Here is a 25,780-nt window from a genome sequence, read left to right on the forward strand (position 1 = left end):
TTGACTCAAAATTCTTCAAGGCAGTGCCCCAGCATAGCCACAGTCTCATGACTGAAATGAGTAAATGAATAAAAGATATAAAAAAAAAAAATTCCATAGTTTCTTGACACAGAAATTTAAAACAGAAGTCCATGCAAATATTTGTAAAGAGACACATGTTGGATGGGTTTATACAACACCAGGGTAGAAAAAATAATTAGCTTCTGTTTCATTGAAATAATCAGCTGGTTTTCCTTTATTCTGTTATTTTCTTTTCAAAATATGAGTAGAGGGTATTCATAAAAACACCATCTGGTGAAAAAGGGCAAGGTTGAAGAACTGAGCTACAAGAGACTGATAAACATTGTACTAAATACTATATTTTTTTCCATCTGTTATTATTAACTAAATTGGATAGAAAAATGTTGAGGTGGTTTGGCCACATGGAGAGGATGGATGAGGAGTGGATGGTAAGGAGGGCGATGAAGGTTGAAGTGGTAGGCAGCAGAACCAGAGACAGACTTGAGAGTATGATGGAAGAAGGCTTGCTCTTCCTTCTGTAGAAGAAAAAATTCAAATCGGACATGTTAACACCAAAAATTTTTTACATCAAAAAGGTGCTTTTTTTTCTATGAAAATCCCTATTTTTTTACTATTTTTTGACTGCTGTGTCGCCATTTTTCGGTGTATTTCAACCAGAAAAATGTTCACTTAAAGAGAATGACAAGCTACATAATGCAAAATTTTTACTTTTCAAAAATTCCAATTTTAAGGGTCGAAACAAACCCGAGTAACGCTGGGCGATACTGCTAGTATATATATATATATATATATATATATTTCTTTTTCTTTTACTTGTTTCACTCATTTGACTGCGGCCATGCTGGAGCACCGCCTTTAGTCGAGCAAATCGACCCCGGGACTTATTCTTTGTAAGCCCAGTACTTATTCTATCGGTCTCTTTTGCCGAACCGCTAAGTGATGGGGACATAAACACACCAGCATCGGTTGTCAAGCAATGCTAGGGGGACAAACACAGACACACAAACATATATATATATACATATATACGACTGGCTTCTTTCAGTTTCCGTCTACCAAATCCACTCACAAGGCATTGGTCGGCCCGGGGCTATAGCAGAAGACACTTGCCCAAGGTGCCACGCAGTGGGACTGAACCCGGAACCATGTGGTTGGCTAGCAAGCTACTCACCACTCAGCCACTCCTGCACCTATATATATATATATATATATATATATATATATATATATATATATATATATGTATGTATGTATTTATGCATGTATGTATATATCTTTCTATCTATCTATCTATATATAGTATGTATATATATATATATATATATATATATATATATATATATATATATCACTCTCAGCTTGACATGAACCAGCCACATTTGCATACTGTTTAATATGTAATAGAGAAATATCAGTGCAATTTGATATTAAACTACAACTAATTGGTTTGGATACTGATTCCTATCAACCTCATATGTAATTATTTATATCTATATTTCAGGAAAAGGAAAAACCAAAGAAAAACATCAAAACAGAAAAGAAAAAGTAAAAAAAAAAATATAATAATAATAGTATAACTGATAAAAATCTTTATGACATTTCCAGCAACTACAAATATAAAACTATATTTGAAAGGATAATGGATTGTTTGTCTGTAGAGAGTTGGGCTGTAGTTGCTGTTTAGACCCTGAGTAAGCTCTGATTGAAGTAAACCTATGGTATGATCAGAAAGTATTTCCAGCTGTGGCTATGTGGTAAAGAAGCTTGCTTTTCAATCATGTAAACTTGAGTTCAATTTCATTGCATGGCATCTTGGGCATGGCTGTTTTCTATTATAAGTCCCAGGCCGACCACAGCCTTGTGACTGGATTTGATAGAAAGAAACTGGAAAAAAGTCCCAACATTTATGTATGTACATCTAGGCAAGTAGTTGTCTGTCCTTGGGTAGGTTCTGTGCATGTGGGCGTTCTCCAGTATTCTCTATACCAGTGCTACTCAAAGTCGTGGTCCATGGACCAGTGACAGCCCGTGAGCCATCAGCTGCCAGTGCACGGCGTGTTTCCAGAAAAGAAAGAAACATTATAAAATGCTTATGTAATATTGTATTATTTGTTTACAAAATAAATATAAGATAAAAAAATTATCAACTTTTATTATATTCATTTGTGGAGGCGTGTGGCTTAGTGGTTAGGGAGTCAGCATCATGATCGTAAGATTGTGGTTTCGATTCCTGGACCGAGTGACGCATTGTGTTCTTCCCATTGCCTTTTCTGGAGAGGTGGGATTTGAACCAGGAAACCGGGCCCATGAGCCTGGCTAGGCTTTAAAAGGGTGCATTTATTTTATTTATTATATTCATTATATATATTGTTTCCAGTATAAATTAATATTACTAATAAATATTAGCGGTCCCTGGCATATTGGAAAAAAAAAAACTATCGGTACACCACATCAGATAGTTTGAGAAGCACTGCTCTATACAACCTGGGAGGGCCTGTACCATTCCCTGCTGCTATTGAGTACATTACTAGAACTTTGGTTACAATGACTGGACTCTGCATGAACACCAGAGTGGCTTCCCATTGCCTTTTCCGGAGAGGTGAGGTTTGAACTCAGAATTGTAGAGAACCGAAAGATATATCATAAAAAAGTATTTCTGCCAATGTGCTAATGATTCTCACACTCTCCCAGCCACAAAGCAACATGAAGTGAAGTGTTTTGCCCAAGAACACAATACACTGCCAGGTGTGGGAATCAAACCCCCGATCTAACGATAATGAGTGCAACATCCTAACCGCTTGGCCACATGACTTTCAATATGCTCTTGTAACTACATGTGTGAGTGGCTGTGTGTGCATATGCATGCAAATGGGTGTTTATGAGGATTCTTGTTTTGACATCATGTGATGGTTGTAGCTTGCTTCCCAAACACATGGTTCTGGGTTCAATCCCACTGTGTGGCACCATGGGCGAGTGTCTTCTACAATAGCCTTGGGCTGACCAAAGCCTTGTGAGGGGACTTGATAGATGGAAACTGAAAGAGAAGCCATCATATATATATATATATAGGGGGAGAATTCACGAAAAAACAAAAGACGAAGACAGGTGGTGTAGAAAACAAACAGATGTATTAGTATAACACTCGGGAATTGAAAAAGTCTTTAATGTTTCGAGCCTACGCTCTTCCACAGAAAGAAACAAGGAGAGAAAATATACATATATATACATACATATACACACACACATCAAGAAAATAGGGTGCAGTAATGTAGAACATGCAACCCAAATCAGGGTCAGTTGTAAACTCTCCAATCCATTCTGGTATCCAGTATAGTATGATGCAGGGCACAAAGCTCAGGATGATGAGGTACAGTGCATGATTGCCTAATATCTCTACAAACATTATGTAATTACTTCAGCAGTTTATTGAAACACGTGTATGTCGTATAAAGCTTTGAATACCACACCTTTTCCTGCTTATTTTCTCTATATGTGTGTGTGTATTTATGGTAAAATAATGAAAGTGAGCAATGGATGTTAAATGTTGATGAAGGAAAACTAGCTGTGATTTGAAACTTACCAATCAAGTTCTAATAAATTATTAATTACTAGAAATCATTAACTCAGTAAACTGTGAGTCGCAATCTTTTTGGGTTTGTGGCACACTGGGGACTGAATAAAAAAGAATTCCTGACACACTTTGTAGGGAAAATTAAATATTACTGGCATACTATGGTGAGGGTGATGGTGGTGGTGGCAGCGATGATGATAGTGATGATGATGATGATGATGATGATGATGATGGTAATAGTGGTGATGCTGATGATAATCATGATAGTAATGATGGTTGTAGTGGTGGTGTTGATGATGCTGATGATGGTGATAATGATTATGTTGATTGTGGTGGTGATGGTGGTGATGATACTGGAGATGATGATGATGATTATAGGGGTGATGATAATGGTGATATAGTGGTGATGATGATCATGATGATGGTGTAGTGATGATACTGGTGATGACGATGATGATGGTGATGATGATGATGGTTATGATGATGATGGTGATGATGATGATGATGGTTATGATAATGATGATGATGGTGATGATGATGGTGATGACAGCAATGACATAACGACCAACTACAACTGCACAACGTAACACATGGATTTCTTGACGATGAATATCAAACATGAAACTTGCAATGTGTAACAAACAATTTCAACAAAATTTGCCCCCAAAAATGAAGAATTTGCAAAACAAACTCAATAAACTATACTCACTTTTATAGCTGTGACACAGTAGTCTCCTTGAAAATAAGGGTAATTCATTTGGTGCCGATTACCATCAAAACACTGACGAATATTTTCCAAGATTTTCTGGCGGACACTTTCCATATCAAAAAGGCATAAAGCAGAATGTCTTGATGTAGCGCTACTAAATACCCCCATTAAAAGGGTTATGTTCTGCTTATTTAATCCTTTCTGGAAATGATATTTAGAATAGGTTGTATGAATAATAGACGCTGCTCGTAGAATGCTATAATTCCCATGCTTACCATGGCAGTGGAGTGGAGCGTCTACAAATGAATTTAAATCTGTATCGTTTTCACAGAATTGAATTATTTTTGATTCATTGAAATTATCTGTAGAATGAACTGTTAGAAAATAGCTGTAGTCTGAATCACTAAAGCCTGTAATATACTGCAGGTCAACATTTTTTCTAAATTTATCACTGTATCTGATAGAAGCAAGTTTCTTCCAGTTCTTTTTGTGGAACACTCGCCAAATGGATATATCTTCCAGCAGATCACTCCGAGTGTAACTGGTCGCGAGATATAAGATGCCACTTTTATGAGTGATGAACGCAACAGTAGATGCATTTCTTTGGTTTGCAGCCATAGGTTGGTTAATATCTGTAGAAATGGAAATATTTTGTAAGTTTCTAACATGGCAGGAGCCTTGAAATATACTGCCACATGATATCAACTTGTTTTCTTGATTTAAAAGAAGTACTTTATTGTAATTGTTAGTCAATGAAAGTTTCATTCCGCACTGTGTTTCTCGGACAGGTAACGCACACTTAGGATTGTCATTTTTTGGACCTGTTATGGTTTCTTCAGTCATATTCAAGCTTAAATCCAGTTGATATATTCTGTTCATAGCTCCTATATACAAGAAACCATCTCTTGTATTTATCACCATGTGATTGAGTGGATTGGAAAAGTTTTGTGATACCAAGGTCACGGAAGAAACCTTGATCCAACAAAGAAGGAAAACTGCTGTCCATAAATGGAGCATTTTATAAGTTGATGGCATCTATCCAACATTAGACGGATAATGGATGTGTAAATTGAAATGTTTCCTGTTCATGGGGAAGGACTGGGCCATTGTTTAGTTGATCTAATTTCAAAGAAATTAGATTTTCAAACGATTCTTTATTTTAGTCTTGTCTTTTTCAGGTACATTTTGTAGTCAAACCTAGAGAAAAACAAGAGGAAAAAATTAATTAGAGTTGTACAAAGAAGTATTGAATGGAATATAGTTATGTAGAGTCATATTTAACATGTTCATTGGGTTGAATGCGAGCACATCCCGTCCCCTAAAATTTCTTTTGCTGGTAGTAAGGGGTGGGGATGCTTGTACACATCCTTCTGAAAAACTTTGTCACCAAATTGAATGAGTGGAGAAATATTTCTGGACAGATCTGAAACATTACTTTTCCATCATTGGATTTAGTTGATTTGACAGATGTATGAATAATAATAATAATAATAATAATAATAATAATAATAATAATAATAATATTAATAATAATAATAATAACAACACTAACAATAATAATAATAATAATTGTGTTGTTGTGACCCCCTTCGGTCAGACACTGACCATGGGCTTGCACCTAAAGAGTTACCCTCTGAGGCACAAGTCTGGGCAAGGTGGTTTTTTTTTGTGGAAGACCAGCAGTTGCCCATACATACTGGCCTCCCCTCTCCACGTTACCAGTGTTATCCAAGGGAAAGGCAAGGGCCAAAACAGCTTGGCACCTGTGACGTCGCAACTCATTTCTACAGCTGAGTGAACTGGAGCAACATGAAATAAAGCGTCTTGCTCAAGAACACAACACGCAGCCCGGTCCAGGATTTGAGCTCACAACCTCACGATCGTAAGCTCGACACCCTAATCACTGAGCCACGTGCCTTCACATAATAATGATGATGATGATGATGATAATAATAATAATAATAATAATAATAATAATAATAATAATAATAATAATAATAATTATGTACCATCAAAAGAAGAAGTGCAGAGATTTTGGAATAAAATCTGGGCAGAAGAAAAAACACACAACGAAAAGGCCCCCTGGATTGACAGAATATCTACAGAACTGGACCCCTTAGAAGAGCAAAAGTGGGAGGGTGTCAAGGTAGAAGATATAAGATCTGCTCTCAGGAGGTCAAGCAAATGGAAGTCTCCAGGAAAGGATAAAATTCCTAACTTCTGGCTGAATGCCTTCCCAGAGAGCCATGAACTGCTAACAGAACTGTACAATGATGTTCTGCAACACCCTAGTAGGATGCCTCCTTGGCTAGTTAATGGGTTAACATTCCTGCTTCCAAAAAGTGAAGAAACAAATGAACCAAAAAACTATAGACCCATAACCTGCTTAACAACTATGTACAAAACTCTAACATCTGTCCTGACGGAATATACCTATAGTTTTTTAACAGACAGCAGCATATTCCCTAATGAACAGAAAGGATGTAAATGTGGATCCTACGGCTGTAAAGACCAACTACTCATCAATAAGATGATCTTAGAAGATTGTCACAAACGACACAAAAACTTATCAATAGCCTGGATAGACTATAAAAAGGCTTTTGATAGCCTACCACATAGCTGGATTAGGAAATGCCTTGAAATGTATAAGATAGCACCAACTCTGCGAAACTTCTTGACTGTAAGTATGAGATCATGGAGAACCACACTAACTCTGAACAGTGACAGTGAATCCCTAAATGCTGGTGATGTAAAAATTTCGTGTGGCATTTTCCAGGGTGACTCACTGTCACCACTCCTCTTTTGTTTATCCTTAATACCTCTCTCAAAGTTGCTCAATGACGCGCAGTACGGGTATAAAATGTTTGATAAAAATATAAATCATCTCGTTTACATGGATGATTTAAAGCTTTTTGCAAAAAATGATCAACAACTCAAGGGCTTACTAGCGATAGTCAAACAATTCAGTGACGACATCAGAATGCAATTCGGCCTCGATAAATGTGCAAAGGCTACCTTTATCAAAGGAAAAATGACAGAAACATCTAACGTTAACCTTGACCAACAGAATGTCATAAAAGAACTAGACCCAGCGGAGAGCTACAAGTACCTAGGGGTAATTGAAGGGAACGGAATAAGGCATTCAGAGATGAAGGAAAGGATCAGGAGAGAATGCTATCGAAGAGTGAGAGCAATACTCAAGACAGAGCTGAATGCAAGAAACAGGATCGAAGCAATCAATGCATTAGCTATACCAGTCGTGACTTACAGTTTCAATATTGTTAACTGGTCAATTACTGAAATATGTCAGCTCGACAGAAAAATAAGGAAACTGTTGACAATGCATAGAATGCACCACCCTAAGGCAGATACAGAACGACTCTATCTGCCAAGAAAAGAGGGAGGCCGTGGTCTTTTGCAACTGGCAATAACAATGAAGATTGCTACAATTGGCCTAGACACCTACCTGAAAAACTCTGAGGACTGGATGTTAAAACTTGTCTCAAAACATGAAAACAAGAAAGCATCATACTCAGTAACAAAACAGGCAAAGGAATATCTAAGTGAATTCCGAATACAACCAATTTCGGAATTAGAGATAGACATACAAGAAACAAGCACAGAAAAAGCTAGGCGCATGAAAACCCGTGCCAAAACTGCGGCCTTAGATATTCTGAATAATAAATGGCAAGAAAAACCTCTCTACGGCAAATACCCAAAGAGAGCGAATAATGCAGATATCGACAAAGCCCTGACCCATCAATGGCTAATGGCCTCTGGCTTAAAATCTGAAACAGAGGGGTTTATCATAGCAGCTCAAGATCAATGCCTACCAACAAGAAACTACCAGGCCAACATATTAAAGATCAGAAGCAGTCCAACGTGTCGTGTATGCAAGCAACAAAATGAAACCATTGACCATGTGGTCTCCAAGTGCAGTCTTCTAGCGCCTACAGAGTATCTCAACAGGCACGATAGAGCTGCACAATATATTCACTGGGTAATCTGTAAAAACCTGGAGTTGCCCCATGAGAAAAACTGGTGGGAACACAAACCACCCCCAGTGCTTGAAAATGACCACATCTCACTCCTCTGGAACTTCACCATTCAAACTGACAGGAAGATAGATGCAAATAGGCCAGACATCATATTGAAAGACTTCAAACAAAGAACATGCCTCCTCATTGATATGACTGTCCCAATCGATATAAACGTATCTGTCAGGACCTACCAAAAACTGAGCAAATATAAAGATCTTGAAATAGAAATCAGCAAAATGTGGAAGCTGAAGACTAAAACAATACCTGTTGTCATAGGTGCCCTGGGAATGATAGCAAAAGGGGCTGATAGCTACCTAACTCAGATACCAGGAAACCCCAAAATGGCAGAAGTTCAAAAGATAGTGCTCATGGGAACTGCTCATATCCTACGCAAAATACTCTCTATGTAACCTCAAGGTTTAAAACAACCATAATTTTCGGTTTAAAAAAAAAAAAAAAAAAAAAAAAAAAAAACTTTTTTTTTTAGACATTCATTAGTACAACATCCCCACCCCCCAAATATATGGCACACTAGGCATAACAACAACATGAACTTCCAACCCTGTTGTCTCTTGAGGTCTCTGGGTGAGACTTGGAGCCAACTTGTACAAATATAAAGCAAAAGTCAAACATAGAATAATAATAATAATAATAATAATAATAATAATGATGATGATAATAATAATAATAATAGTAATACTGACAAAACTATAAAAACTAATAAACTGGATATTATTATAAAAGATCAGACAAAAAAGGTGTGTTTATTAATTGACATGAATATTCCTTGCGCTCACAATATAGCGGCAACAGAATTTGAAAAGATCAGTAAATATAAAGACTTGCTAATAGAAATTGAAAAAAATGTGGCAACTCAAGGTGACTACAGTACCAGTGATTGTAGGATCTCTAGGAATGATAAAAAAAAGGTACTGAAACCTATTTGAAAATGATACCAGGCTACAGGAAGTGCAAAAAATCATGTTAACTGGAACAACTCATGTACTGAGAAGAGCATTATCACTGTGAAAACAACATCCATTCATGAATTTATTTTTTATTAATTTTTTTTTAAATACATATTTTACCTGTGAATTTGTGTGTGTAATCTGGGAATGCATACAATGAGCTTCTCTGCCCTAGGTGTACGGAAAACACTCGGCGAGAAATGGAAGAAAATTTGAAGAAAGAAGGAAAAGAAATAATGATAATAATAATTATTATTATCATTATCATTTTCTGATTGACTTGCATTTTATTTCATCTTCTGACTGGGTCTCAACCAGAACCCTAAGACATATATATATATGTGTGTGTGTATATATATATATATATATATATATATATGAGAAACTTCCCGAGAATGTGGGTGGTTGATGTCAATACAACTTTTTGGGTCTCCATACACTGTTGGTTTCCCAGGAATCTGGTCAAAAAATTTGACAGTACCTTTCTTGACCATTATTATTATTATCATTATTATTACACTTGTGTTTGTCTTGTTATTAAGGTTGGAAAAAAATCAACCCTATTTATAAAAAAATTTGGATCTTGGTGAGCACCCCCTAAACAAATTTTTTTCTTGCACTTTTGAACATTGAAAGACAAAACAGTGTACAAGTTGACTCCAAAGAAGAAATTCTCTTTCTAGACAATATGGGTGAAAACACACCACTAGGCCAATCAATGACATCATTGGACCACAGGAAATATACATTTCTGTGCTATTATGCTTCAGCAGCTATCTATACTGAGCTGTCATTTATGGCTGCTAAGACCTGGTTGCTCTTATATTAGAATAGCAAACAGTACATTTGCTGACATGCAAAAAGCTTTGTCAAACTGGAATAAATTAATTAGATGCACAATAAGGAACATTCAATGAGATATAATTATGCATAATCATATCTAACATCTTCATGTACGTTTAGACATGGAAAAACAATGAGCTGAACAAGCTGTCGTTCCGTGTCTGAATGTGCATGATGATATTAAGAAAGAAAGAAATTAGAACATAAGAGTTAATTGATTTATGAAAGAAAAACTGAATAAATATTACAATTTCTTAAGCCTTTTTTTTTTTTATTGTGGAAATCAGATATATCCATTTGAAATTCCCTTTACTGCAGGAAGCAGTTTTATACAGCAATCTATCTTTTGTAGAAGGATGTCATGTTTGGAACTATTTTTTGTTGAGATCTGTCAAGTTTAATGAGGTGACATGTCTCAGAAAACACCAAATCTATTTTTTGGCAGATATATAGCATCATTACTCGAATAACCATGAAATTTAGTTTCATAATTAAAAGATTAAGTAAATAATCCATTTCTGCTAAAGGCGCAAGACCTAAAATTTTGTGGGAGGGAACTAGTTGATTACAATGACCTCAGTGTTTCATTGGTACTTAATTTATTGATCCCAAAAGGATGAAAGGCAAAGTTGACCTCAGTGGAATTTGAACTCAGAACACAAGGGACAGATGAAACACTGCTAAGCATTTTGCCTGAGATGCTAACAATTCTCCCAGCTCACCGCCTTGGGTTAAGTAAATAATAATAAGACACATATTTGTCTACCACAATATATTATAAAGTCTACCACAATATATTACTGGTATTTGTTATATGATACTGGCATTGACCATACAAGGATGAAATGTGCAGGCATGGCTGTGTGGTTAATAAGCTCACTTTGCAAGCATGTGACTTTAGGTTCAATCCTGCTGCATGGCACTTGTTTTATACTATAGCCCCAAGCTAACCAATACCTTAGGAGGGATTATGATAGAATATGTGGGTCCCTATCATAGGAGCATCCCTCAACTTTTTCCTTCTCAAAGGGTTTTCAAACCCAATATTTACAGGCTATTATTTATAGCTTTAACTGCTTCATGCTTCACCAGTAGAACTGATTTATTTCACATTCTCTTAAAGTTTCTAAATTCTCATGGCATCAACAATATGTGTGTGTGTCTTTGTGTTTGTCCCCTCCCCACTTGACAACCACTGGTTTGTTTAACCCTAAATAATAATAATAATAATAATAATAATGATAATGATAATGATAATGATAATGATAATAATAATAATAATAATAATAACATCGAAAAATACCTTTGAATGAGAACCCAGGTATGAAATTTCCCTAAGACACCTGAAACGTGTCAACAACAAACAAGATGAGGACAAATATCTGTCAAATGTAAATAATAGTGGTTTGGCGAAAGAGACCGATAGAATAAGTACTAGGCTTATAAAGAATAAGTCCTGAGGTCGATTTGCTCGACTAAAGGCGGTACTCCAGCATGGCCGCAGTCAAACGGCTAAAACAAGTAAAAGAGTAAAGAGTAATATAAATAAAGACAGTGTATATCAGAAGAAATATGGCAAGAAAAGAGTAGGTCCTTCAGTCACTCCATGGTGGGCTTGAATGAGCTTTGATAAGAAACAGTAACAGACTTTGCCTCGATATCAACTGACACCAATTAATAAATCATTACTTCTATCTTGATATCTATCAACTTCCTTATATTGAATTTCCTACAATAGATTCTACAGTCAAGTGTACAGTCAGAAATTCCGCTCCGCAATAACAATAAGAGATAACAATGAATTTGAAGCTGATAGATTCTTGTTCTAGTCTACAAGGTTATCGTTTGGTGTTACTATGCCACAAGGACTTTTCAGAGTTATAGATAGTAAAATTGCTGACAATAGCATCAAAGGAGATCAGTCTTAGCCTGAAGGTGTTATTGTCATTGACAAAACTATTACAGAGTGTAATGGAAACTAGGATTACAATAATTCGGCGACTAAGAGTCTTGGTATGGAATTTATAATGCTGAACAGTTATTGAACTGGCAGAACCATTAGCATGTTGGACAAAATGCTCAGCAGCATTTCTTTTGCTTCTACGTTCTGAGTTCAAATTCTGCTGATGCTCACTTTGCCTTTCAATTTTTGTGGGGGTTGATAAAATAAGTACCAGTCATGCACTGGGGTCAATGAAAACAGCTGGATGCCTCATCATAAAATTTCAGGCTTTGTGCCAAAATTAGAGAGAATTATTATTATTATTATTATTATTATTATTATTAAGGCGGTGAAAGGTGGCGTTCTGGCAGAATCGTTAGCATGCTGGGAAAAATGCATAGCGGTATTTCGCCCGTTGCTACATTCTGAGTTCAAATTCTGCCGAGGTCGACTTTGCCTTTCATCCTTTCGAGGGTCGATAAATTAAGTATCAGTTGAATACTGGGGTTGATGTAATCGACTCATCCCCTCTCCTAAAATAGCTGCCCTTGTGGCAAAATTAGAAACCATTATCATTGTTGTTATTATTATTATTATTACTATTATTAAGGTGGTGCTCCAGCATGGCCACAGTCAAATGACTGAAACAAGTAAAAGAGTAAAGAGTAATAATACATTATTTAATGAATTTTCAATGTCTTTAGCCATTATCATTTTTTTTACAATGAGTTGATGTAACTTAAAGGAAATTTAACCGTTATGTATGGCAGCTTGGAGCCTTCTATGTCGGCCAGGGAGCAGAGATGTAATAAATACATACACGAAATAGTGGCAAGAAAAAAAAAACATGCCACAAAGTCTGTGTAATTAGAGTGGAAGAGGAGGGTTAGAGAGGGTAGTAGGGTCTGGGTGAAGAGGAAGAGAGATAAAAGATAAAAAAAGCACGTGAGGGTGGAAGGAGTAAAATGGGGTTAAGGTGAGGGGTGAGTAAAATTAATTTAGATTTAATCTTTAAATGTTAGGCAATAAACAAAGAGGAATTAGCATGGGGAAAAAATATAGTGGTGGTGGTGGTGGTGGTAGTGGTAGAAATGGTAGATGGCAGGGATGTAAGTGATGATGATGATGATGTAGTGTTGGATTTAGGTGTAAGCAACACAAATTCCATCTCGGGATTGCACAAGGACGTTGAAATAATTAGAAGTCGCAAGTGTGGCTGTGTGGGCAAGAACTTTACTTCCCAACCACATAGTTCTGTGTTCAATCTCACTGCATGGCACCTTAGACGAGTTTTCTTTTACTGTAGCTCCCAGCCTGTCCAAAGCCTTGAGAGTGAATTTGGTAGACAGAAACTGAGTAGAAGGCGGCGAGCTGGCAGAAACGTTAGCACGCTGGGCGAAATGCTTAGCGGTATTTCGTCTGCTGTTACGTTCTGAGTTCAAATTCCACCGAGGTCGACTTTGCTTTCATCTTTTCGGGGTCGATAAATTAAGTACCAGTTATGCACTGGAGTCAATGTAATCGACTTAATCCCTTTGTCTGTCCTTGTTTGTCCCCTCTGTGTTTAGCCCCTTGTGGGTAATAAAGGAATAAGAAATTGAGTAGAAGCCATCATATATATGTGTGTGTGAGCGTGAGTGCATATATATATATATATATTTTATTTAATTTGTTTCAGTCATTTGACTGCGGTCATGCTAGTGCACTGCTTTAGTTGAACAAATCAACCCCAGCACTTATTCTTTGTAAGCCTAGCACTTATTCTATCAATTGCTTTTGCCGAACCACTAAGATACAGGGACATAAACCACCAACATCGGTTGTCAAGCGATGTTGTGGGGACAATCACAGACACACAAACACACACACACACAAATGTAAAAAGGGGCAAACTAAAAGTCTGAAAACAAACAAAGATGTTTAGGACAAACTTAAGAAAAACATTTTGGATAAGTAAAGAGTTAATATGATGAGCCAGAGAAGAAGGTCATTAAATGGTAACTTGAAATGCCAAAGGCAGCAGTCAAATAGTAGCACAAATTGGACTTTACCATCTGAAAATGGAATATCAGTATAACTTCCACACTCTATTTCAGAAAACGGCGCCCCCGCACCTCATCCGGTGCCACTCACGGACAATTTTTTCCTGGTTAAATCACAACTGTGAGGGTACAAATAATTACTGTAAATTACTAATTATGCAATTATTATTAATTATTGCAATTATTAATTACTGTGTTTGTGAATAGCCCACAATTTACAATAATAGAGCAATAATTATTATTACAGTGATGAACGGAGAATATAAATTGTATTATTGGATAATTCTTTTCATTGGGTAATGAATAAAAACATGAAAATAAATCTCTAATTAGTTTTAATAGTATTTATTTGAAACATCATAATTATGTTTCTTCTTAATTGTCTCTTAATTGGGGAAATGGCCCAGGAGAGAAATTATCCATGGGCTACTTTGTTGTCCTATGAGGGCCGATAGGAACAATTAGCCAAGGGGGTGCAATTTGGTCCATTTGAATTTTAAAAAGGACATGTTGAAGAATGCGGGCTGGGGCTGGTCGTGGCTGGATTGTCTTTGATCACAAGTCTGCTAGATCAAGGCTAACCTGAAGGTAAACTACAATAACATCAACAACAACAATATAAAGATGAACAAAAGAGGGGAAATCTCTCAGTCAATCAGAGACACACTGCGGCCCATGGGACATTCTGAGTGGCATTAATGAGAAATTATTTTTCGTGGTGTGACTCATCTGATAATGAGCCATGTCTTCATGTGGCTCAAAAATGATTGCTCATGCCTGCGCTAAGTGACTGACCCGCTAAAAATAACAGCCATATCTTCCTCAAATCACACTCTAAAGAAGGACAGCCGAGATAATGCTGTTCTAGATATACTATTCTTTCTTTCTTTTTTTTTTTTAAATTCAGTTAATTTAGTCATTTGGGAGAGGCTATGCTGGAGTACCATTGCACCACCCGTGAACAGTTTTATTTAATCAAACTGACCCCAGAATTATTATTTGTTTTTTTAAGTCTAGTGCTTATTCAATTTTTTTTTTTTTTTGCTGAACTGTTAGGTTACATCATCATCATCATCATCATCATCATCATCATCATTTAACATCCATCTTCCATGCTGGCATGGGTTGGACGGCTTGACAGGATCTGGCCACGTAGAAGACTACACCAGGCTGCTGTGTCGGTTTTGGTAGGGTTTTTACGGCTGGGTGCTCTTCCTAACACCGACCACCCCATAGACTGGACTGAGTGCTTTTTACAGAAATGTAAACAAACCAATCCACCGCCACCACCACCACCACCATCACCGCCATCATCATCATCATCAACAACACCATCACCATTGGTTGGACAGTTTGACAGAAGCTGGTAAGCCAGAGGACTGTGCGAGGCTCTGCTGTCTGCTTTGGCACGGTCTCAATGGCTTGATGCCCTTCCTGATGCCAACCATTTTACAATGTATACTGGGAACTTTTCTCATGCCACTGACACTAGGAAGTTTGTTATGCAGTCCGCGAGACTGTGAAATCTGAAGTGATGTAGGAAAGGTGTTCTATGCAATGAGATGAGAGATTAAATTACTGACAAGAATGACCCGGGATGGAGTATGGAGGCTCAAATAGGTTCTTGTAGAAGAGCTACATGGGTATTCACATTTAGAAAAGAAGGTGAGAACATAAAATGATGATGATGATGATAATACTTGTCGTGATGATGATGAAGATGATGATGATTATGATGATGATATCTGACAAAGAGACACAAGTCTACAAAACCTAGAGGACGAGTATACAATACTCTCTTCTACTCTAGGCACAAGGCCCAAAATTCTTTGGAGAAGGCACCAGTCAATTAGATTGACCCTGGTACACAACTGGTACTTAATTTATGGATGAAAGGCAAAGCCAACCTCAGTGGAATTTGAACTCAGAACGTAAAGACAGATGAAATACCGCTAAGCATTTCACCCGGCGTGCTAACGATTCTGCCAGTTCGCCGCCTTAACGACTATTCAATATTACATATGACCTCAGTATATTACTGGTACTAATTTTAATCATGGAACAATGAAAGGAAAGATCAGTAGTAAAGATACTTTGTTTTTCTTTTTATTTTTGCAATTATTTATATTTATGCTAAATTAATTCCATTACCTTCTCGTAAAAACGGCTAATGTTAGTCGGCAACAACGCATATAAGTCATCTAAATTCAGACTTCATTGATGGCAAGATTAAACCATGTCTGAAAATGTAAAAGAAAAGAATAAAAGAATTACTAAATGCCAGCCAAATGATGTAAAGATACAGATATATATATACGAGTAAAACGCCCCCCCCCCGTCCAATGGACAGTGCTGAGTTGTCAAACATTTAAACCAAATTTTCTCAAAACAACTTGTCCAACCGTCCCATAGGCCTCCCCTTTGAGAAACACTGATTTAACCTAAATTTGAGACACCAGCAAAAGAAGAAATAAAGATAGACTTTTTTCTATTCCAAAGAAAAACGATTTTATTCACTTTATCGAGCGCATTCTCACCTGGAATCGATTCTTGTAATTTCTTCAAGACTTATACACGCACTTATACTGTCGGTATCTACATATCAAATTTGAATGCAATCAGATGGAAGGATGCCTGAGATCCTAGAAGACACATACACAGACAGACAGAATGGATTTTATATAATAGATATTTGGATTAGGATGGCTAAGTGGGTAAAGTATAAGACTACTCGCCCATAAGTTGTGAGTTCAAGTCCACAGCAAGGTATTTGTGGTATTTAGAACAGAAGCACTTTAGACTAAATTGCCACAGCTTATTGAGTCACATGACTCTTGGTCATTTGTAGCTTAAATCCCACCTTGGACTGTGGCCATGCTGGGGCACTGCTTTGAATAACTGTAGGTAAACAAACAAACCCAAGTATTAAATTAAAAGTCTGGTACTTACTCTATCAGTATCTTTAGCTGAACTGTTAAGTTATAGAGATGTAAACAAACCAATACTGGTTAATCCAAACAAGAAAACACAGAAAAAAAGATAAAAAAACACAGCAACGCGAGGACGTGGAACAATTAAAGTATTATTGACGCTCAGGAAAGAAGGGAAGGAGGGTTTAACGTTTCGAGCAGAGCTCTTCGTCGGAAACAAGGAGAAGGAAAGATCTCAAGAAGGGAAGACAGAGGAAAAAATATTTTTGCTGGTGGTGCTCATACATGCACACACACACACACACACACACATATGAATACATACATATCTATCTATCTATGTATATATATATATATATATATATATATATATATATATATATATATATATATATAGGAATTAAGAAATAAACTCAGATTAGGCAATCATACTCATACATTTATAAATTTGACATAAAATGTATGAGCATGATTGCCTAATTTGAGTTTATATTTTAATTTCTATCTTTTGTCTCGGTTGACCCAAGCACTTCTTTTTAGTAGTTATATATATTTCATAAGAAAGAACAATAATATTATATATATATATATATATATATATATATATACATACACATATATACAAACATATATTATATTTATCTATATGTATATATATATATATATAAACACACACATATATATACATATATACATATCTATCTATCTATCTATCTATCTATATATATATATATATATATATACACGATGGGCTTCTTTTCATTTTCTTCAAACAGAGCCACTCAAAAATCTTTGGTCAGCCTGGAGCTACAGTAGAAGACACTTACTCAAGGTGCCATGCAGTGGGACTGAACCAGAAACTATGCAGTTGCAAAATGAGCTTCTTAACCACACAGTCACACTGGCATAATTGACAATATAATGATCTGGAGAGCCCCCCCCCCCCAATCAATGTTTGACATTAGCATTACAATGATATAAAATAACGACAATGAAAAAAAAAAAACCTCCCCAAAAAACCTGCAATATCTTCTCCAGTGCATTCAATATTCATAAACATTTCGAAAATTAATCTGCTGTTTGACAGTTTTGCTTTTTTGCACCTCAACTGTACGAGCATATTAGAGATACTAAAGATATTCCCATTTATATAGACAACTTCATATATTTTAATACCATTTTAACAAAACAAAAAAAAAAAGAAAAAAAAAAGAAAAAAGTATCTACATATCTCGCAAATATATGTATACACAAAAATCTCATATCAGCTCCCCACCCTGAATTTATCTGCTTTTTTAACAATTCTGCTTTTCCACCTCATTTGTATGAATGCATTAAATATAATAAATATATTCATATTTAGAAAATCTGATGGCAGGAAATGTTCACAATAATATATGTTAATATATAATGGTAATTATGAAAATAGAGGGAGATAAATGTTCAGTTTTATCTATAAAATTACTTGTGAGAAATTTTATTTAATGGGATTATGGGATTAATTGAATATAAGGCATGTTCATCATCTTTAACCGTTTAATAAATATTAAAATATACTATATATATATATATATATATATATAATATATATATATATGTATATGTGTATATATATATATATATATATATATATATATATATATGTATGTATGTATGTATGTATATATATATATGTGTGTGTATATTTTTATATATATATATATATATATATATATATATATATATGTATGTATGTATATAAATATACATGCTTAACAACATTTTGTCTGTTTTTACGTTCTGAGTTCAAATTCTGCTGAGATCTACTTTGCCTTTCATCCTTTCAGGATCAATAAATTAAGTACCAGTGAAATACTGGGGGAGGTGGGGTGTTACGATGTTGAGCGCTGGTGTGAATTCTGCAAAACCTTTTTCTCTGATACTTTTATGCTTTCTGCTGATTAGCCACCTTGTAACAATATACTCCAAAACTTCATTAAATCAGTATTTCTTAATTCTAAGACAAAAGATTATCTTAGAATATATATATAGTAAGTTAAAAAAAAAACATGTAATCAATATACAAACAAATGGAAAACAGATACAGAAAGAAGGTCACCAAATCCTCATCAGTTTTCGGCCAGAGGGTCAAATGCAATTTACACCTTCAATGATAATATTGGTCTCCTCTGGTGGGGGCCAACAACAAGAAGCCGCTGAGAAATGGCAAGCCAATGAACAAGGGACCAAACATGATAGAAAGTGAACAAACAAACAAGAAATATGTAAATATGAGAAGCAGAAAGTGAACATGCAAATATGAAATAAATGTGATTCAAGACAAGACCATTAGTGAACAGAGAAGGTACAAAGATGAAAACAGACACGACAAAATGTGGACATGGGCATATGGCGAAGTGGTTAAGAGTGTGGGCTACTAACCCCAAGATTCTGAGTTTGATTCCAGGCACTGACCTGAATAATAATAATAATAATAATAATAATAATAATAATAATAATAATAATACACTGAAAAATACCTTAGGAATGAGAACCCAGGTTTGAAATTTCCCCAAGACACCCGATGAAGGCTGGAGGGTATATCAGCCGAAATGTATTAACAACAAACAAGATGAGGACAAATATCCGTCAAATGTAAATAATGTAAATAAAATGTGGACTTACATATTGAAAGAGTAATCAGGTTTTTGTTTCAATCAGTTTAAAATGTTAGTAAATATTAGTGGAACCTTTTATTGTTAAAGACTGAGTTATGTTGGGATATCATTAGGGACTCAAGTGGTTCTTTTCTTTTTGTAGGTGATTCAGTAAACCAGGTTTTCAGGGTCCATCATTAACACAAACAGAAACACACACACACACACACAGTGTCTTTTTTGCCAGCAAAATATAATTTATAAAGTGTAGGGTTTACTCAATACATGCTATACTCAACATATGTTATAAAGTATTGCGTTTATGTAAACAGAATTGCTTTTGCATGACTCCAGTTTCATGCCACAGTGATCATCAGGCAAGAACATTACTGTTCAATGGAGTGTCAAACTTACTGCACCATAGGATAGAGGGTTCTTTTGCTGAGGTGCACTGTCTAGTGAAAGGATGTAGATATGTGGTTTATTGAAGGTCTGATGGAAAGTTTTAATTTCGATCACTTTAAAATAGAAAGTTTATATCCTAATGAACCACAGGTAGTCTTAGTTGGGGGTTTGTATCAAAAGGGTTAAATTTCTCCTCATATATCCTACCTGCACATGGGAGAAAATGGGTCCTCCAAAACCCAGCTAATGGTTATAGGGTCCCAATGTTAGTGCCAGAGAAATGTGTCGATAAGAGCAAGAACTTAATAAGATCAAGCACAGCATGGAACAAATGCTTTGATAAAAAAGGAAAAACAACAAAAACAAAAACCCATGCGTAAATACACACACACACACATTTTAATTAAATCTTATTATTGTAAGATTTAATTATTATAATAAATAAATCTTTATTATTAGAAGATTTATTTATTTCTTATAATTAAATCTTATTAGATGATTTATTTATTTATCATAATTAAATCTTATTATAAGATTTCATTATTGAAGACAGTAGAAAACAGCATCATTTCTGCACTTGACAAAAAAAAAAACATGGTGGCTTTCAATTACATGCCTTTATGTTCTGAGTTCAAATCCTACAAGGGCCAACTACAGTTGACTCTTTAAGGCGGCGGGCTGGCAGAAGCGTTAGCGTGCCAGGCGAAATGCTTAGTGGTATTTCATCTGCCGTCACGTTCTGAGTTCAAATTCCACCGAGATCGACTTTGCCTTTCATCCTTTCGAGGTCGATAAATTAAGTACCAGTTACGCACTGGGGTTGGTGTAATCAACTTAATCCCTTTGTCTGTCCTTGTTTGTCCCCTCTATGTTTAGCCCCTTGTGGGCAATAAAGAAATAACAAGGGTCAACTACAACAAAGAGGAACATGGCTTTATGCTAGGAGTTGAGGTATAAATGTATGAGAGTTTCTTGCTGTGGAAGAGACACATGGCTACTTGCAGTATACAAGAATGGATGTGAGTTCCAGGTGGGGAAGCTGACTGAATATTTTAAGATGAAGACTGGCCTTGCCTGGTGTTCGGGATTAACCTGCAAGATTCCTGTACTGGTGCCATGTAAAAGCGCCCATGGCAGTGCCATGTAAAAGCACCCATGTGGCACCACATGAAAGTGAGTGTCATGAGGTGCCATTTAAAAGCGCCCATTTGGTGCCATGTAGAAGCATCCACTCTGTAAAGTTGTTGTTGTTAGGAAGGGCATCCAACCATTGAAACTGTGCCAGAGCAGTTGAAGCCTGGTGCAGCTCTCCAGTTTCCTAGCTCTGATCAAGCTGTCTAACCCATGCTGGCACGGACAACGGAATGTTAAATGATTATGATGACGATGATGATGATATAAGAAAAAAGAAATACTAAATATTCTGTGTATTTTCTTCTTTACTCTTTGATTTACCATTCAAACTTCTAATCCTGCCTCAACTTAACCCTTTAGCATTCAGATTATTCTGTCAAATGAAACACTCATTTATTCACATTGTTTTGAATTAATCAGGCATTATTTCTTCCGTGTCCTTAACCCTTAAACATTCAAATTACTTTATCAAGGGTATGTTAAATGGAAAGCCTCCTCTTAACCCTTTCACATCTGGATTAATCTGTCAAATGTAATGTTTGTTTATTCGCACTGTTTTGAATTGAACACACATTATCTTATAGCTTTGAGATTTCAATGATGGAATTATTTAATTTTAGAATGATATTGTTGGGTACATGTGAGAGGTAAGATCTGGCTGGTTTGAATATAAAACAGGATATTTGGGCAGAACGTGGTTGGTTTAAATACGAAACGATCAATGTAGAAAGGAATGTTGTCCGTACAAAAGCTGATCATCAGAAGCATGTCATATATATGAATAAATTATTTTGAAAATGGTGAATGTCATTTTTGTTTTTTCTATAAAATAAATTTTTTTGTTAAATTTTATTCGCAGCAGACATCTTATCTTGTAGAACCTAAAGATATTTTCATGGAGGCTTTGTGGTTTCTCAGAGTCTACTTTGAGAAAAACTGGTATGTCTGTCTTAATGAAGAGAATTACATGAATTTGAGGATTTTTGTGGTGTCTGTGTTGACAAGAGTCAGTACAGTTAATACTATATAAATATTTTAGCAGTTTGGCAAAAGAGAATGATACAATAAGTACTAGGCTTACAAAGAATAAGTGCTAAGGTCGATTTGCTCGACTAAAGGTGGTGCTCCAGCATAGCCACAGTCAAATGACTGAAACAAATAAAAGTATAAAAGAATATATATATATATATATATATATATATATTTTAAAAGGTTAATACGAAAGGTGGAGTGTAACTAGAGGCACAGCAATCGTTTTGGATTCATTCTGCACTGCTCCCTAGTGGATATGGAATGATGTAATAACACCAGATGCAATGCACATTGCAAAAGAACCTCATCAGATTACGTAAGGTGCTTCACCAGTTCCCAGATTAACATTTCATTTTTGCTTCAAGTTATATGCTGATGGTGGGATTCTAGTAGTTTAGACACATTTGGTAAAGTATATGTATATATATATCTAATATAGGATAGAATTTTTTGAAAATAAATTCTATCAATGGCCAGCATATTAAAAAATACCTTTAAAAAAAAAAGGTTAAACCTTTAAATTTAACCTTTATATATATATATATATATATATATATACACACATATATATACAAATACATATTGGACTTTTCATCTGCCAAATTTACTCAAGGCTTTGGTCAGACTGGGGCTATAGGAAAAGATATTGGCTAAGGCGCCACACAGTGGGAGTGAACTTGAAACCATTTGGTTGGGAAGCAAACCTCTGAACCACAGTCATTAATAAAAATGAGGTTATGTCACTTAAATTGATGCCAGAAGAGGAAATATTTAATTTTCTTTTGACAGAACACTACATCAAAGAATAGAATATTCTCATATTCTAGCATTCTTTGATGAAGAACTAACTCTTCCTGAAGATATGACAGATATATTTCTCTCTTCACAGCTCTTTGATGAAGGATTGTAATCCAAAACGTTAGACTTCACTTTGTTATCGCAGCAACATAATTTATTCTGCATTGTTTAATGTTTCTACTTACTATTTACTGACACAGATCATCAGAAGTTTAGAAGAAAAAAAAAAAAAAGAAAAAGATGTTAGATTGATGTAAGATGAGGAAATAATTAATGTATTTTTCTTGGCAGAACACTATCTCAGAGAATGGTATATTCTCATATTCTGTCATTCTTTGATGGAGGAGTTTTTGCCTGACAGCAGAAATATTTCCTCTTTCCATCACAAACCAAACATACCAGAGTGACTAAATCTGTTGCATTATTTCCTTTCATCTGGGCAGTGGCGGGGGTGGTGGGATGAATCAAAGAATCTGTTGGGCACCAGACTAAATGCCTCACAGCAATTAATTACTAACTCTTTACAGTGTTAGTTTGAAAGAAAGGGTCTCTACGTGGTTGCTCAACCTGTTAGAAACAGCAGGCAAATCTGTCTGCCTGCCAATCACACACTTTTTGTCTTAAGTTAGAAAAGGACACAGTGGCTGCGTGGTAAGTAGCTTACTTACCAACCACATGGTTTCAGGTTCAGTCCCACTGCGTGGCACCTTGGGCAAGTGTCTTCTGCCAAAGCCTCGGGCCAACCAAAGCCTTGTGAGTGGATTTGGTAGAGGGAAACTGAAAGAAGCCCGTCATATATATAATATATATACGACCTGCCTTTAACTAGTAGTTAAAGGCAGGTGAATTAGCAGAATTGTCAGAATGTCAGAAAAAAATACATTGAGGTATTTAATCCAATTTTTGTACCGAAGTCTTACTGGAAACATCTTTGCTGTTCATCCTTCAGGAAACTGGAAGTGGAGCCAATAAAATAAGGTTCCAGTCCAGGGTGATAGATTGGCAAAATTATTAGAACACAAGGTAAAAAGCTTTGTGGAATTGGTACTTGTGTGAATCTTTACATTCTGAGTTTAGATCTCATCAGGGCAAACTTTGCTTTTCAGCTTTCTAGGGATTATCAAATAAAATACTAAAATACTAATCCTGAATAGTAGATTGGCAGAATGGTTAGTGTGTTGAATAAAATGCCTACTCATATTTGCTCTGGCTTTTTACATCCTGAGTTCAAATCCCACCAGGCTCAACTTTGTTTTCCAACCTTGCAGGGCCAAAAAACTAAGCTAACCAGTGCAGAATAGCAGATCAACTAAATTGTTAGTGTATTGAACTAAATGCTTCTGTGGTATGACTGAAAATTATATTCGTAGGGAGTCTAACCTCCCTAGAAGATTCAGTTATGATGGGTATTTCTAACCACATTCAATTTCACTTGCCCTTCCAGAACAATTAACTTCCAATACACTTCATATCTTCTTATACACAGATCATTCCTCTCCAGTGGCAGAAGATATGCATCTATCACTCATTTTCATAACCAAATATAACATTTCCTACACAGGCTGCTTTCAGTTTAAGTGTATTTTATGATATTTCAAACCAAATTGATGTAGCTTGTTTAAAGAACTAGCTAAATTTTTGACCAAATTATTTCAGCTTGTTTAAAGAACGAGCTAAATTCTCGACAGAATTATTTCGGTTTGTTTACAGAACTAGAAAAAAAGAAAAACAACAAATATAAAAACAACAACCAAAGACTACTTTTATAAGCTTAGAGATAAATTTTCTGTTCAAGAGAAAAGAGAAAAGATAAAACTTTAAGAAAGATGTTTATTCGTGTTTATTCGAAAAATCTCAATGAATTTCTTTGTAAAAGAAACGCAAGCAAACTCAGTGAACTTCTGTCATCACAAAATTTTGTTTATTGAGTTGAATTTTATTTTTCCTTTTATAATCAAATCACTTGAATGTAGTGGTGGGGGGAGGTGGGAAACAGAGGTACAGACACAGGCTTGGGTGAATGGTTTAGGAGTTTGAGTTTACTCTGCAATCAGATCACTCTGGTTTCGATTCCACAGCATGACATTTTTGGCAAGTGCCGTTTACCAAAGAAGTATATATATATATATTTATATGTATATCATCATCATCATTTAATGTCTGTTGTCCATGCTGGCATGGGTTGGACAGTTTGACCAGGGCTGGTAAGAAGTGGGGTTGCACCAGATGCCAGCCTAATTTGGCATGGTTTCCAAGAGTGCTAGTTGCATGACACCAATATCTGCCATGACTACGATTTCCCTTGGCTAGAAGGGTCTTCTCAAGCACAACATATTGCCAAAAGTCATTTGTCATTGCCTCCATGAGGGGTTTTATGTGCATGTATGTATTATTTGATAACTGTTTGATTTGGCTCTGTTCAACTTAAAGGTTTGTGGGCTCATAAAACGAACCTAGCTCTTCGTGCTTAAATGACCGAATGGAGAAAGTTCAAGATGGCCACAGAAGATTGAGCTGCTATCAGTCAAGGTGTGAGGTGTTATGGATATTAGTATTTATACAATATAGGCATAGGAGTGGCTGTGCTTATCTTCTACTATAGCCTCGGGCCGACCAAAGCCTTGTAAGTGGATTTGGTAGAAAGAAACCTGTTGTGTATATATATATATATATATATATATATATATATATATATATATATATATATAT

The 25,780-nt window shown here is 35.7% G+C and overlaps 1 protein-coding gene across 3 annotated transcripts in view; it reads right to left on the reverse strand.

Moving 5' to 3' along the window:
* LOC115220548 (plexin-A2) overlaps positions 1-25,780 on the reverse strand; it is a 307,994-nt gene that overhangs the window by 166,191 nt on the left and 116,023 nt on the right. For all 3 annotated transcript variants that reach the window (XM_029790694.2, XM_036510169.1, XM_029790693.2), the window contains exons 2-3: positions 16,288-16,376; positions 4,302-5,498 (exon numbers count right to left, since the gene is read on the reverse strand). In XM_029790694.2, the coding sequence (XP_029646554.2) occupies positions 4,302-5,336 (1,035 nt within the window). In that variant the 5' untranslated portion in view covers positions 5,337-5,498; positions 16,288-16,376. The remainder of the gene's footprint in view (positions 1-4,301; positions 5,499-16,287; positions 16,377-25,780) is intronic.

This window comes from Octopus sinensis, linkage group LG16 (assembly GCF_006345805.1).
Source record: "Octopus sinensis linkage group LG16, ASM634580v1, whole genome shotgun sequence".
Classification (NCBI taxonomy): Eukaryota; Metazoa; Mollusca; class Cephalopoda; order Octopoda; family Octopodidae; genus Octopus; species Octopus sinensis.